Below are 14946 nucleotides of genomic sequence, written 5' to 3'. Positions count from 1 at the left end.
ACCTCACTTTTAGTAAAACATGTATTCTGGAAGAGTCATGAGGAATTAAATCCTATTTTAAATACTCTAGGAAGAAAGAAGAAGAAAAATAGTAGATTTATGAGAGGTCAGAGTAATTCTCCCCTCCCCTCCAAAAAGTCTATAACACGAATTCATTATTCATCTGGAGTTAGGAGTTGAAAATTAGCATTTGTTTGGTGCTGGGTGCTTTATAGTCTTTATAGTCTTCACAGGAGCCACCAGTGTAGTTTTGGAAGGGGATTCCATAAATTGATGTTTTCCCTGTCCTACTTTCATAAATTGGGTTTTCTTAAGACAGGACCAACTGGCATTATGTTCCAGCCACAGGCACGTGGCATTTGTCTCATCTTGCTACTCTGGAATGTTTAGCTAAATATTTATAAACCAAAAGATGCATGGAATGAGGGGTGAAAACCCCCTTCTCACCAGTGTCTTCAGCCTCAGCTTCTCCGTGGCTCCCTCCCTCTGCCTTTGCATGTGCCCATGACCCGCCCGTGCCCACCTCCCGCACACAGCACCTAGGGCAGCTCACTCGGCCCACTTGCTGTCCTCAGCCACTCTTCCTTTCCCTCCAGCCCTGGGCTGCCAAAATGCTCGCACTAGGGCTTTCCACCAGTTCCCTTTGTCACTCCTTGCAATCTGGCTTCCACCCTGTCACTCTACGGAAAGATCACCAATAGTTCCTCTTGCTAAAACCAGTGATATCTCTTCAATTTTTATTCTTCTTAAAATGACTGAAGCATTAGCAACACCTCCTTGAAACTCTCTTCCCTTGTTTTCCAAATCCTAGGATCTTCCCAGTTTTCCTCTCATCCTTCTGGTTGCTGTAGAAGCCAGATTGCCTTCTTTACTTGTTCCTGCTCTTCCTGCCCCGTGAGCGGAGCTATCCTCCCCAACTGTCCCTGATCTGAGCTCTTGTCTTGCCACCCTTTCCTACAAGGGCTCCATGCTCCCACCTCTCTCATGAGTTTACTCAGCTGTCGGCTCTCTGTCCTGAGCTTTGGAAGCACAGCCTACACCCATCATTCGGGCACTTGGCCACCTGTTTAACTGCGTCCTCCCTTTGTTATATCTGTCTTCCCGGCCAGCATGAGAACTTTGAAGAGCAGGAACTGAGACTTTTATTTCTTGTGCATTCCTGTCGCGCCTGCTTCAGGCTTCATAATGAGTGACGTACCTGTACAGAAACATGTTGCAGACCACGACCTACCACATAAATATAAGCTCTTATAATTACAGTGTAAATTGTTTAAAGGCCTTAGTGCATTAAAAAAAATTAATTTTGGCCAAAAGCTACAAGTGAACCAAACAGGTAAGAGACTCAGAGGCATGGGTAATCATCCAGTCCAATTCTGTCTTCTCCTGTTTTTCCAAAGGAACATTTAGAAGACTTTGAGATGCTGTCCTTCTGGCTTTCCAACACGTGCCATTTCCTCAATTGCCTGAAGCAGTACAGTGGAGAAGAGGTACACACGCTTGCCTGCTTTATGTCTTGTGCTGACAGCCGTCTGTCACCTCCTCATGAGCCAGAGCTCTCCAGAGGGGTTAGGGATTGGGACAGCCAGCGCCAGGCACAGCTTCTGTTCCAACCGGCCTGCTGGCTTCCTCTTCACACACGGGCCAACTGCACAGTACCTACTGGACTCCTGGATGTATGCCACAGGCCAGAGGCTTCTAGAAGAAGCTTAAACCTTGGGCATGGTACTGAGCTTCCTGGGTTTCCTTTACTTGTAAATCAATAGGTAGATGAGATGAATTTTGAGTTTCCTTCTGGTTGTGAAATTCTCTTACTTCTAAACTTATTGTGACTCTAACCTATAGCCATTAGTTCAATATGCCTGTCTCTTCACAACTCTTCTTTCTACATGATTCCGATTGTTCCTCCATAATCTGTAAAAATTTCTCCTTTGCTGTTCTGACTCTGCTTCCAGGGGTCTGATGTCAAAAAAGAGTTCTCCACCTTCAAGTACTCACTGAGAAAAATTTCATTGAACTAAAATAACAAAGTGATTTTTAGGGTTCTCAGTGCTCTCCAAAATTGTTTTACTCTTAATATTTTATAGTCCCACCAGCAGTGTATGAAGTTTCAAGTGTCTCCTACCTTTACCAACACTTGATATTGACCAACATTTTTATTATTTACCAATCTTATGGGCATTAAATGACACCTTGTTGACTTAAGTTGCATTTATTTGCTCACTAATGAAGTCAAGCATCATTTTGTGTGCCTATTGGTCATTTGTGTTTCCTTTTAAGTTGCCTAGTCACATTCCTTCTTCACTTTTCTTAGGGTTGATTTTTCTCTTACTGATTTGTAGGAGGTCATTACATATTGTGGATGGATCTTCTAATTTCCTTTATGAAGTCTTTTGTCATACATAGTTTTTGCATTTTGATATGCTTAAATCTATCAGCCTTGTTCTTTTATGATTTGTGTCTTGTTCAAGAAATTCTTCCCTATCCTGAGATCATGAAAATATTCTCTTACTTCTAAACTTTTACAGTTCACATTTAGAGTTCACAATTATGTTTTTACCTATCCAAAATTGGTGTCATTATTTATCTATTTCAAATTGATGTGTGAGGTAATGATTTCATATCTTCTTCCATACGGATAGCTAGTTGTCCCAATGGAAACAAGGTAAAATAAAATATAACAGTAATCTGACTACTACCATAGAACAAAAGGTAAGAATTAGGTAGATAAAATCCAACCTCTGCCTAAAAGGAATACCAAAACAGGGGGAGGCACAGGCTAGTCAATTTACAACAAACTGGCATCTGTGAGACATTGATGGAAGAGTATATCATTCCACACTATTTATTTTATGATCCTTTCTTTGCCTCCTGCAGCCATGTATAGAATGTTATTTTCCCTAAGTGTTTTTTCAGTTGCCATATTTTTATTTCTAAAATTTCTCTGGTTCTTTTTCACCTCTGCCTTTTATCATAATATCCTATTCTTAATGTTTTCTTTTTCTTTTATCTCTTTGAACATGTTAAGCATACTGCATTAATGTGCTCAGGCTACTATAACAAAATACTGCAGACTGGGTGTTTTAAACAACAGAGATTTACTTCTCACAGTTCTGGAGGCTGGACGTCTGAGGTCAGGGTGCCAGCAGGATCAGTTCCTGGTGAGGGCTCTCCTCCTGGCTTGCTGACAGCTGCCTTCTCCCTGTGTCCTCACAGGACCTTTCCTGGTGCAAGGGGTGCCAGGGGCAGGGGTACGAGGGAAGGGCAGGGAGGATGGGGGAGAGAGTGGGCAAACGCTCTCTGGTGTCTCTTCCTATGAGGACACTAATCCTTTTGGATCAGAGGCCCACCCTTATGACCCGTGTAACCTCAATTAGTTCCCTAGAGATGCCATCTCCAAATGCAGCCACCCTGGAGAGTTGGGGCTTCAACATGTGAGTTTTAGGAGAGCACACACATTCAGTCCATAGCATGGATTGTAAAATATTTCAGATGGGTCTATACCCTATAATTATAAGGTTATGAATCTCATTTGTTACATCTACTTATCTCTTACAGCAGTTTGTTTCCTTGGGTGCTCTGCAGTATTTTTCTATGAGCTTCCGTGGGAGTGGTTCTCCACGTAGTCTATAGGTTCCGGGGACAACGTTTGTAGGGGAGTGGGCAGTGCAGTGGCAGTATGATGACTGAGATTGTACGGGAAATCAGTGCTATTTTTTCTTATAGAAAGCAATGTTTCCCCAAACATCAAGACCTCATTTATTATAAATCAGACATTAAGGTTTAAGGTAAAACAATGATAGTATTAATAGAAGCTGATTATGATATTATTTTAATTTCCTATATGTTTATATTCTAATATTTATATGTTCAAAATTACTTTTAGGAATTCATGAAGCATAATAGTCCACATCAGAATAAGAACTGCTTGAACAATTTTGACCTTTCAGAATACAGACAGATTCTCAGTGATGTGGCTATACGAATATATCATCAGTTCATTGTCATAATGGAAAATAATATCCAACCAATAATAGGTAAGAAGAGAATTGGTGACCAAAAAATATTTATAGTAACATTGAGACTTTTTAAAACTTGGTGTATGGAATGTGTGATTTTAAACTATGAGTAACATAGTTTAAAAAACCAAGGAAATATAATTACATAAATGTCTACCTTTTAATTCTTTGCTTGCTTAAAATGATTCCATAAATAATAGTACACTATTGGTAGTTATTTTTCTGTAAGATTGATTCACCCTGAAGGAAAAAAGTTGGGGGGAACATCTATCTATGTGGTATTTCTACTTCTTATGTGGCTATTCTTGGGGCTTAGCCAAATATTTTTGAAATCCTAAAGTCCCATTCAAATTCTTATACACTTTCCTTAATTTTCTGAAATGTAAATGCCATAGGTTTTAAATGGTTCCAGAACATGAGTTATCATGCCAACCAGCTCTCTTTCCTGTGAAATTGAAAGAAAAGCTGCTTCAGACCTAGAAGAGGAGCTACTGCCCTGCTCTAAACAGCTGTCCACCCCCCGACACACACCCTGGGGCTCCCAATCCTTGATTCTTTTGCTTTCCCTATCACAGCTACATCCCCTGAATCTTGTAGAAAATTGTCCCATCTCCTGAAACAGACACGTGAGGGCCGTGGAAAACGTCCCCTTTTTCTCTGTAGTGCCAGGCATGCTGGAGTACGAGAGTCTGCAGGGCATTTCTGGCCTGAAGCCCACAGGCTTCCGGAAGCGGTCGTCCAGCATAGACGACACGGACGCCTACACGATGACCTCCGTGCTGCAGCAGCTGAGCTACTTCTACAGCACCATGTGCCAGAACGGCCTGGACCCCGAGCTCGTGAGGCAGGCGGTAAAGCAGCTCTTCTTCTTGATCGGGGCGGTCATGCTGAACAGCCTCTTCCTGCGCAAGGACATGTGCTCCTGCCGAAAAGGGATGCAGATAAGGTAAAACCCAGGACCCCCGCCTACCCGGACAGGCTGGTTGCAAGGAATACTCTTTAAGTCTGAGGCCACACACGCCTGGCCCTCCCTGCGGCAGCCTCAGAGCCCCACCGGGGCCCGGCTGCTGTGGGGATGTGCAGGGTGACTAATGGTGCCCCAGAGGTGTTGGCCACCTGGCGCCGAGACCCTACCCCCATCACACCACACCGCGCTAACTTGACGATCTGGCCTAGTGGCTTTAACTGAGAACTAGTAACTGTATATTTTAAATTCCAGCCCTCTATGGTTATCATACACTCACCCAGCATAAGCACCTTCTCAGTGACTAGTACTGCAGGCAGAGAACCCAGGAAACAAAGGAAAAATGATATGATTCTTGCCTTTGAGAAGCTTAAAACAGCTAAGTCATAATTCAAGACGCAAGCTAGCGGTGCAAGAAATGCTTCAGAAAAGAGAGATATTGCAGACGGAAAAGTTGGCTAAGCCAGAGAGTTGTGCATTGAGTGATTAAGGAAAGGGAGAAGACAGGCAGGGGACGTGGGCAAAGGCACAGCGGTGGGACCGAGTGAGCACCCCCGCTCAGGCTCCATCTGGATTAAGAGATTTGTCTGGGGAGCAGCAGGACCAACGCAGAGAGGTAGGTTGGATCCAGACTGGGATGCCAGGCTAAGGCATTTGGAGTTTATCCCGAAGACAAGGTAATCCACGGTTTCGAGGTGTCAACTCTCTCTGTCAATTGAGGAAACATGCACCTTGAGCTATTATTTGAACTAACACTGATCAGGTGATTAGGAAACACATGATATGGGGTAGATATTTAAGATTCTTATAATGCATACAGGAATGTGATACCTGTCTGTGATAGGAGAACCTGGGGTGGCGATGATGGTAATGACGTAAGAGAAGGTGACAAAGGAAGTATCTTAAGCTAAGAAATAAATGTGAAGCATCATTAAACCTTTTTAGCATTAGTAAAACTTGGAGTTGGATGTTCCCACAAACCAGGCTGGCAAATTCCCATGCCACAGTATGGTTTTCAGATACGAAGGGGTATTCAGAAGGGCTGGCCTTTGCAGATCTTTTTCTCTTCGCTGAGAAAGGAAAGAGTTCTGTTTATTTCACTAGCTCCAAGCAGATGCCCTGTAGCCCTCTGAGGTAGGTTTCAGCCCAATTTAAAGTAAAGCCATGAACCTATGTGTACCACCACAGCCTTTGCTAAACTCAACTCTCACTCCATCAGGGGGTCCCCCAAGATGGTGTAGGGACGTGAGGGAGACTCAGAACTCTAGACCTTAGAACAACTTCTCTGAGGACAAGCAAACGTCTGCCCCAGAGTTGCTCAGTGCTTTGTTCCTTTCACCAGTTGAAAGTGGCCGTCAGAGAAGTAATGCCCTTCCAGTGCCACGCTGAGTGGCAAGTGCATGTTGGAGGCATGTGCTTATGCATTCAGATATTCATTAAGTGCCTGCCATAAGCAAGGCCTACGCAGGATTTGAGACGGCTTTATAATGAAATCATGAGCGATAAAATAAAATATGAACACAAATAGAAAATTGGCACCAAAGAAAAGAAAAATATAAATCATGGACAGGAGTAGCTTGAAAACTGGCTGCCAGGACAAAGAGCAAAACACGATGAGCTCTTTGTTTCATTGGGCATGGTGAGGCAGAGCAGCTCCTGGGGAGATACAAAGATTTTCCTAGTACCTAATTCTTTCTCGTTGCTAGTCACGAATTGCAAAAATAATGCCTCACGTGGAACTCTATCTCATAATTGCCACACTAACATTTTTACAGCCAATTTCACTGTGGCTGCTTTGCCCATTGTCCCGTGGAGACAGTTCTGTTAGGAACTAGAATAATGCGGCCCAAATAAATAGGCTGCTGTCTGGCCTGAGGGATTCTGGGGAGAGTAGGAAAAGCAGTGATTTGGGTCTTACAGAACAGATGGGATTTCAACAAATCAAGAATTACAGGAATGAGCACAGGCTGAAACTAAGGGAAACTGAAAGCAGGGTGTGGACGGAGAACGCCAGGAGTGACAGGAACCTAGAAAAATTAGGAAGAGAACAGAGGGCAGAGTGAAAAAATATACTTAGTCCCTCAGCGGCGGCAGCCGATGCAGGTTTTTTTCCTTCAGAAGGTTTAAACTATGATTCGATTTCTTTAATAGTTGTAGGACTATCCAGGTTATGTATTTCATCTTAAGTGAGTTTTAGCAGTTTGTGATTTTCAAGAATTGGTCCATATCATCTAAGTTGTTGAGTTTATTCACATAGAGCTGTTCATATTTCCTTGTTATCGTTTTAATTTCTTCAGGATCTGTAGTGCTGTCCCTCTTCCATTCCTGAATCTGGGGCATTTTCAGCCACTATTTTTTCAAATATTTTGTCTACATCATACTTTTTCTTCTACTTCTAGAACTTCTGTGATGCAAGTGTTAGTGCTCTCAGTATTGTCCGTGGGTCCCCAAAGTTTTGTTCATTTTTCTCAGTTTTTTTCCTCTGTGCTATTCAGACTGGGTAATCTCTATTAATCCCTTCAAGTTCAGCGACTCTTCTGTTATCTCTATTCTGCTACTGAGACTATTCAGTGAGTACTTTTATTTCTGTTAGTATATTTTTTAATTCTAAAATTTCCATTTGGTTTCTCTTTATATCTTCTATTTCTTTTCTGAGACTTTATATTAATATCTTTCCATTCATTGCAAGAGAATTTATGTTTACTTTTTGAAGCATTTTTATGATAACTTCTTTTAAAGTCTTTGTCAGATATTTCCAATATTTGTGTCATCTTGGTGTTGACATCTGTTGTCCTGTTTAATGTGAATTGAGATTTTTCTGTTTCTTCATATGCCAAGTAATTTTGAATTGTATCCTAGACATTTTTAATATTATATTCTGAGACTCTAGTCTAGATCTTTATATCCTATGGAAGTTGTTGATATTTTTTCAGGTAAACAACCCACTTGGGCTCAGGCTACAAGTTCTGACCATCCTCTATGTATTGTGGTCCCCACATCGGTTCAGTTTTCAGAGGCTTTGTGATGCTATTTAGTTCTGTCTCATATGCGTGATATACACTGGCCAGTCTGGAATTTGAGTGGTGGTCTAGGTCAGAGTTCAGTTCTCGAAGTCTGTATATGCTGTTTACAGTCAGATCCATGCATGGACTCAGGGATAAGCTCAGGAATTCATAAAGAACTTTAAGAAGCAGCCAGGCACAGTGTCTCACGCCTGTAATCCTAGCACTCTGGGAGGCTGAGGCGGGTGGATCGCTCGAGCTCAGGAGTTTGAGACCAGCCTGAGCAAGAGTGAGACCCCGTCTCTACTAAAAATAGAATGAAATTATCTGGCCAACTAAAAATATATATAGAAAAAATTAGCCAGGCATGGTGGCACATGCCTGTAGTCCCAGCTACTCGGGAGGCTGAGGCAGTAGGATCGCTTAAGCCCAGGAGTTTAAGGTTGCTGTGAGCTAGGCTGACGCCACGGCACTCACTCTAGCCTGGGCAACACAGTGAGACTCTGTCTCAGAAAAAAAAAAAAAAAAAGAACTTTAAGAAGCTACTGTCCAAGCTTTCTCAGGCTCCTCCCTTTGCACAATATCCCTGGAACTTTCTGGTCCCTTTTTGGTCCTTCAGCCAGAAAACTGGGGCTTTATATAATTTGCTCTGCAATACACTTCCTGCAGTGTCCCCTCCTGGGGACAAATGGTAGGAGGACAAAGAGAGAATTAAAGCAGTGGGCTCACCCGTCCTCTTGATCCTCCGGTTGGAAAGGAACTTTTCTTTCTCTCCAAGTCTCAGGCTCCCGCTGGCCCCCATTGGAAGCGCTGCTGCCACCATGCGATTGTTTGGGACCTGAGCAGGAAAGAATGAAGAAAGGAGGGGGAAAGCAGGGTGTTTCCACCGTGTCTCTGAGCATTAGGGGGCCCTTCTTCAGCTCCTCAAGCTAGAGCCAGCGGGCTGCTCCCAGAGCTCTTTGTCAATGTTGATGCTCGCTTCTGAGTTTCAAGCCGTGTTGAGGTCAGGCCAGTGAATAGCAGAGGGAAACAGCCAGTAAACTCACTTTCAACTTGGAAGTCCTTCAGATTCTGGTCATCTTCCCCAATACACTTGCTCCTATTTACTTTTCAGAGTCCTCAAAGAGCTGCCCGGTGCGTTCCATCCAGGGCGCACAGCTGCACGGAGTGGGAGCACCGGGGTGGAGCGAGTGCTTACTCCAGCCCACCAAGGCCCAGAACTCCACCACGCACTTTTGAGAGGGAGAATTAACATGCTCAAAATTCAGATTTAGGATCAAATAGGGTAGATTAGAAGGGCTAAGATGGGAGATCTATTAGAAACCTATTGTAATAAAAACTAAAAGTAATAAGAACTCCAGCTATTGGGACAAAAGTGACAATGCAGAAGAGGAGGAGGGGGAGAACCAAGGCAAGGGAGTCGTCTCACACGCGGGGCCTCCCTGTGCACTGCATCACCGCAGCACTACTGTCCCCGTGTCACACCCAGTGAGAAGACCCACATGGCGAGCTGCTCATTGGGAAGCTCAGAGTTGGGACTGACCCTAGAGATCACCTAGTTCAACACTCAATTGTTTTTATTTTTTTTTTAGCATCTTCATTGATTTGTAATTTACATACCATAAAGTTCACCCATTTAAAGCTCAGTGGTTTTTGGGTAAATTTACAGCATTGTCCAACCATCACCATAATGTAATTTTTTAACACTTTCATCTTTCCTAAAAGAAACCTCTTGGGCCGGGCGCAGTGGCTCACGCCTGTAATCCTAGCACTCTGGGAGGGTGAGGCGGGTGGATCGCTCGAGGTCAGGAGTTTGAGACCAGCCTGAGCAAGAGTGAGACCCCGTCTCTACTAAAAATAGAAACAAATTATCTGGCCAACTAAAAATATATATAGAAAAAATTAACCGGGCATGGTGGCGCATGCCTGTAGTCCCAGCTACTCGGGAGGCTGAGGCAGAAGGATTGCTTAAGCAGAGGAGTTTGAGGTTGCTGTGAGCTAGGCTGATGCCACGGCACTCTACTGAGGGCAACAGAGTGAAACTCTGTCTCAAAAAAAAAAAAAAGAGTAATGCTGCTCCAGCCTGAGCAAGAGGGAGACCCCATCTCTACTAAAAAATAGAAAGAAATTAGCCAGACAACTAAAAATATATATAGAAAAAATTAGCAGGACATGGTGGTGCACACTTGTAGTCCCAGCTACTTGGGAGGCTGAGGCAGGAGGATTCCTTGAGCCCAGGAGTTTGAGGTTGCTGTGAGCGAGGCTGACGCCACGGCACTCTAGCCTGGGCAACAGAGTGAGACTCTGTCTCAAAAACAAAAAAAAAGAAAGAAAGAAAGAAAAAGAGTAATGCTGCTATGAGCATTTGTGTACCAGATTTTGTGTGGACATGTTTTCAGTTCTCTTGAGTGTATACCTAGGAGTGGAATTGCTGGGTCACATGGTAATTCTGTGTTTAATTTTGAGAAACTCCCAAACTGTCTTCCACAGCAGCTGTACCATGTTCCATTCCCACTAGCAATGAATGACAGTTCTCAACACTCCAATTGTTCCCAAAGAGGTTGATTAACTCCCCAGGCTCACACAGTGGGTTAGCCCATGCCTCTTAACTCATAAACCTGTTGTATTAGCTACAGAAACAAGAATAAAAACCACAGTCAACTGAAAGCCAGTCTTTAACAATTGAAAAATTTCTGCCATTCAGGAAAAAAAATCAATTTTTTATTCCTATGTAAATCTTCTATTCAAATATCACTGCTTTTTTCCGTTAATAAGATTTTCAGAACTGTACCTTGTAAATTACTACAATCGCTGTTCCTCGCTTAGATTTTCCCCAAGGTCTGCATCCCCTCACCCTAGACCACCACGATCCAAAGACCCATGGGTAACGATCACTGATCATCTGGTCCAACCCCCTTGTGTTACAGATGAGAAACTGCTGGACTGCAGTCAGTGAACTCTGGTCCCCTGTCGGGACACACTGGTAGATCTGGCACCTTTCCCTGACTTGTTCTCTGCTCCTCTGGCTTTCACTCCAGGTGCAACATCAGCTACTTAGAAGAATGGCTTAAAGATAAGAACTTGCAGAACAGCTTGGCCAAGGAAACTTTGGAACCCCTCTCTCAGGCAGCCTGGTTGCTTCAGGTCAAGAAGACCACAGACAGCGATGCCCAGGAGATCTATGAACGCTGCACCTCGCTGTCTGCCGTGCAGGTGACCAGGCTTGCATAGTGTCTCCCTGCATCTTCCCTGACACATCTCTGTAGTTGGCATTGCCTTTCCTGGCTCAGCCAGCTGTGGGTGACCCTGTTCTCTGAGGAGCATACTTATATGGCCTGTCCTTTTATCTAATAAGTATTTATTAAACACTATAGGTCTTAAAAATCCAAACATGTCTATGACACATCCCCTGCCCGCTAAACTCACAGATGCGCACGTGTGGGGCTAGACAGGTGGAGGCGGGGAGGCTGGAAGGGAGGTCCTCTTACTGTCATCGAATTCTGCCATTTGTCTTTGCTCCCTTCTGCACTCTTCTCCCCTTGTTTTCTCTCTTCTTGGAAACAGTTAATACACTGTTCCTGAGCCAAATTACAGGATAAAAGAACCACCTGTGGTTCCCAGTGGTTTCCAAACCACCAGAACCGTTATTTCATGAACAGAGTTATTCTTTTTCATGGTCTGACACCATGTCATGTAATGTTTGTAGATCATCAAGATCCTGAATTCATACACACCTATAGATGACTTCGAGAAAAGAGTGACTCCATCCTTTGTTCGCAAAGTACAGGTGAGAGCCTTAAGGATGTACCTTTTAATTTGACCTCCTAAGTCTGGTATAAGAGATTGATATTTAATTAACATTGTAGCAATCCAGGATTAAAATACATTTACCAAATGTGCAAATGAAAGGCACCCAGCTTAGAGGCAACAGGAATTTTGCCTGTCAAATTCCCCCAGTTTTCAGAATCCATTTTAGTGGGAAGGGAAGGAAAACACCAAAACCGTGACTCACATGCTTGTTCCTTCAGCCTGTCTTGTTTGTGATTAGTCTCTGAGTGCGGTGCAAGTGGGCAGAGGCTGAATGGAAACACAGACTGTTTTTCTTATGTGGTCATTTTAAAGCATTGTTATATAACAATTTTTTATATAATTCCTAAAGTTTCTCCCCCAATGAACTAGGGCAGCAGTTCTCAGAGTTTGGTTCAAGGATCCCGGGAGTCCTTGAGACCCTTGCAGGGGTTCCGCAAAGTCTTCCTTTTTCTAAATACATATCCGTGTGAGGCAGGGTTTTCTTCACATACTTCAACCAAAATAACAGATCACAACACATTGAATGCAGAAGGAGATATGACATATGTAAATCTTATATTAAGTCAGACTTTAAAGGGATTTACGAAAATATGAAACGGTACCACTTCTCACTAAATTTTCTTTGTTTTGGAAAATGATGTTTAAGATGTGTTTATTATTTTAATGAATTAAATATTTTCAATTATTGTTTTAATTACCAATCTGGTGACTACCAATAGTTATACTCACATGCACAAAAGCTCTCTGGGTCCTCAATAATTTTTAGGAGTTTTAAAGGGGTCCTGAGACCAAAAAGTTTACAAACCACTGAATGAAGAAGAAAGATGGGTTCAATGAAAATGTAAAACTTCAGATCTACTCATGTTTGAGCTTAGAATTATGCCATGAAAATAGATAGAACACAGATAGATTTATGGGCAGTCCATCCTGCGGGAATGAACTTCTGAGGTGAAACAGTCCGTATGCATGAGAGCTGATCTGGAAGCCCTGGATAGACCATTTCACCATTTGGAATGGCCCTCTTGTGTGCCGTCTCACGTGATTTTGGAAGGAGTTCTTCGCTGGAGATAACAGTTACTGTGTTTCTCTTACTCTTGACTTTCAGGTGGCAGCAAGGCAGGATGTATTGGTTTCCTCATTCATTTTTCCTCTGGTTCTAATTTCAGGCTCTCCTAAATAGCCGGGAGGACTCGTCGCAGCTGATGCTGGACACCAAGTATCTCTTTCAAGTCACGTTTCCTTTCACCCCCTCTCCACATGCCCTGGAAATGATCGAGCTCCCCAGCAGCTTCAAGCTGGGCTTTCTCCGCAGACTATAGCAGCAGAACAAGTCGGGGCACTTTCCCCTCAGAAGCTGAGTGAGGGCCAGATATGAGGGATGTGCTTTATCAGTTAGAACTGGAAATGCTTGCAAATGTGATTTAAGGAAGAAAATAGAGCTCTCCCAAATGGACCACATCATCTCTCGTTCATGGTGACGGAGCCGCTGCTGTAATTTCCTAAGAATTCACACACACCAGCTGTGGTTGGAAAGGCTACATCTCGCTTTGGAATCGCAGCTGGATTTTATTGGGATACTTGGAAGGCTCGTATTTCCTTGCAGGTGCCTCGTGGTCTATTCTATCTTGTGACCAGGAGAGAGTGAGATATGGGGACACAGTGGCCCCCAAGGTTCATGTGAAGCCCAGGTACACTTATCAAGCCACAGTGGGTTTCAGGGCTGAGTCTTCCAGGAAATTATCCCATTTGGCCACCGGGGCCTGCTAAAAAGCCCCTTGCCCTATGCCCACTGTGGGAGTGGGGCACATTAACTCTTTTGACTGAAAATGCCCCTGCATAAAAAATGTTTATTTTAGATCCTTCTAACTTTTAAGAGAATATTCAATCTGAAATGAATCATACGAAGTATTTTATATACATATATATTTAATGTATTACTAAAGCTTAGTTGCCTTGCCATTTACCTTCTCCTCTGAAAGAACATTTCCTTAAAATTTTATCTGCCAACATACTTGCCACAATTTTTCCTGTTTAGTATCTCTTATACAAAAACTTTTTTAAAAACTAAGTTTAAAAAGGCAACCTAAATGATCTTCTCTATCGAATCAGCATTCCAATGTATTTATTTTTAAATTTTCTCATAAAAGTAACTGAAGAATTATGTCAGTTCCTCCTTTGGAGAAATCTGTGTTTCCCAGGTTTTCTGGGAAGTGGCTATTCCTTGTCCCCCCAAACTGTCTCATCCCTTCCTTTCAGAGCATGAAATGTCACTGGATGAACATCCCTAGCCAAGGCCTCTCTGTACCACCCCGAGAATCCCAACTGCCTTTTCTGTTTCTAACGGTCACTAAAACAAAGACGTGTACCTTAGCAGTGGGAATAACACATGATTATGAAGCCACATCATCTTCCTAATACATAATATCTTTTCATGTTATATATGATTTAGTTTAGCTCATTTCAATACATTGTATATGAAAAAATGAGAAGTAGAACTTTGTAATACTTGAATCAATAAAATAAATTACCAAATGAGGGGGGTCAGATTCTTTTAATTGCTAGATTACATGTCTCTTAAGTATACAAGTTTTATGCCTTTCTATAAGGGTCCTACTGAAAGATGCTAGAATCTATATAGATTCATAATGTCTCATTAAAAGTATAGAAAAGTGCTTAGGCAGGAAGTAAGCATGTCCTGTCTCCAGGGGCTCCCACACTGTGTCAGCATGAGGGGCTGCTTGGCAGAGAATTGGCTGCATTTCTGATCCTCAGCTGTGACCTCAGTGCCCTTTCTAGACCTTCCTCACCCCAGGAGGAGCGATCATGCTTCCTTTTTGGCTTCCAAAACTCAGGGTTCATACCTGTTTCACAGCACTTACCCTGGGCTCTGAGCCAGTAATGTCACCCGTTCCCTCTGTTGGCCTGTGAGCTCAGAGGGTGGGTGCCACATCCCACCCAGCCCTGCCTCATCCTGCCGCTGGTGAGACGGGAGAGTTCCCAAGGAGCAAAGTCCTCTTGGCCGGGACAGGGAGCGTGTGTGTGTTGTCGGTGGGGTTGGGGAGGCGCATCAACCATGCGGTTAGTAGATCTTGCTTGGGGACAAGGAGACCCCCAGAGGCCAAGGAGTGTGTATGTGGCAAGTAGGCACAAGGAG

The 14946-nt window shown here is 43.2% G+C and overlaps 1 protein-coding gene across 3 annotated transcripts in view; it reads left to right on the top strand.

Annotated features, from left to right (window-relative positions):
• The window catches only part of MYO5C (myosin VC), an 88256-nt gene extending 73929 nt beyond the window's left edge, over positions 1-14327 (top strand). For all 3 annotated transcript variants that reach the window (XM_045529482.1, XM_045529475.1, XM_045529466.1), the window contains exons 36-41: positions 1398-1487; positions 3884-4034; positions 4680-4962; positions 11021-11195; positions 11689-11769; positions 12959-14327. In XM_045529482.1, coding sequence (XP_045385438.1) covers positions 1398-1487; positions 3884-4034; positions 4680-4962; positions 11021-11195; positions 11689-11769; positions 12959-13111 — 933 coding nt within the window. In that variant the 3' untranslated portion in view covers positions 13112-14327. The remainder of the gene's footprint in view (positions 1-1397; positions 1488-3883; positions 4035-4679; positions 4963-11020; positions 11196-11688; positions 11770-12958) is intronic.
• Positions 14328-14946: the final 619 nt, after the last annotated feature.

The sequence above is a fragment of the Lemur catta genome, chromosome 1 (genome assembly GCF_020740605.2).
Source record: "Lemur catta isolate mLemCat1 chromosome 1, mLemCat1.pri, whole genome shotgun sequence".
Classification (NCBI taxonomy): Eukaryota; Metazoa; Chordata; class Mammalia; order Primates; family Lemuridae; genus Lemur; species Lemur catta.
The sequence above is the reverse complement of the archived record's forward strand: the minus strand, read 5'-3'. Positions and strand labels throughout refer to the sequence as shown.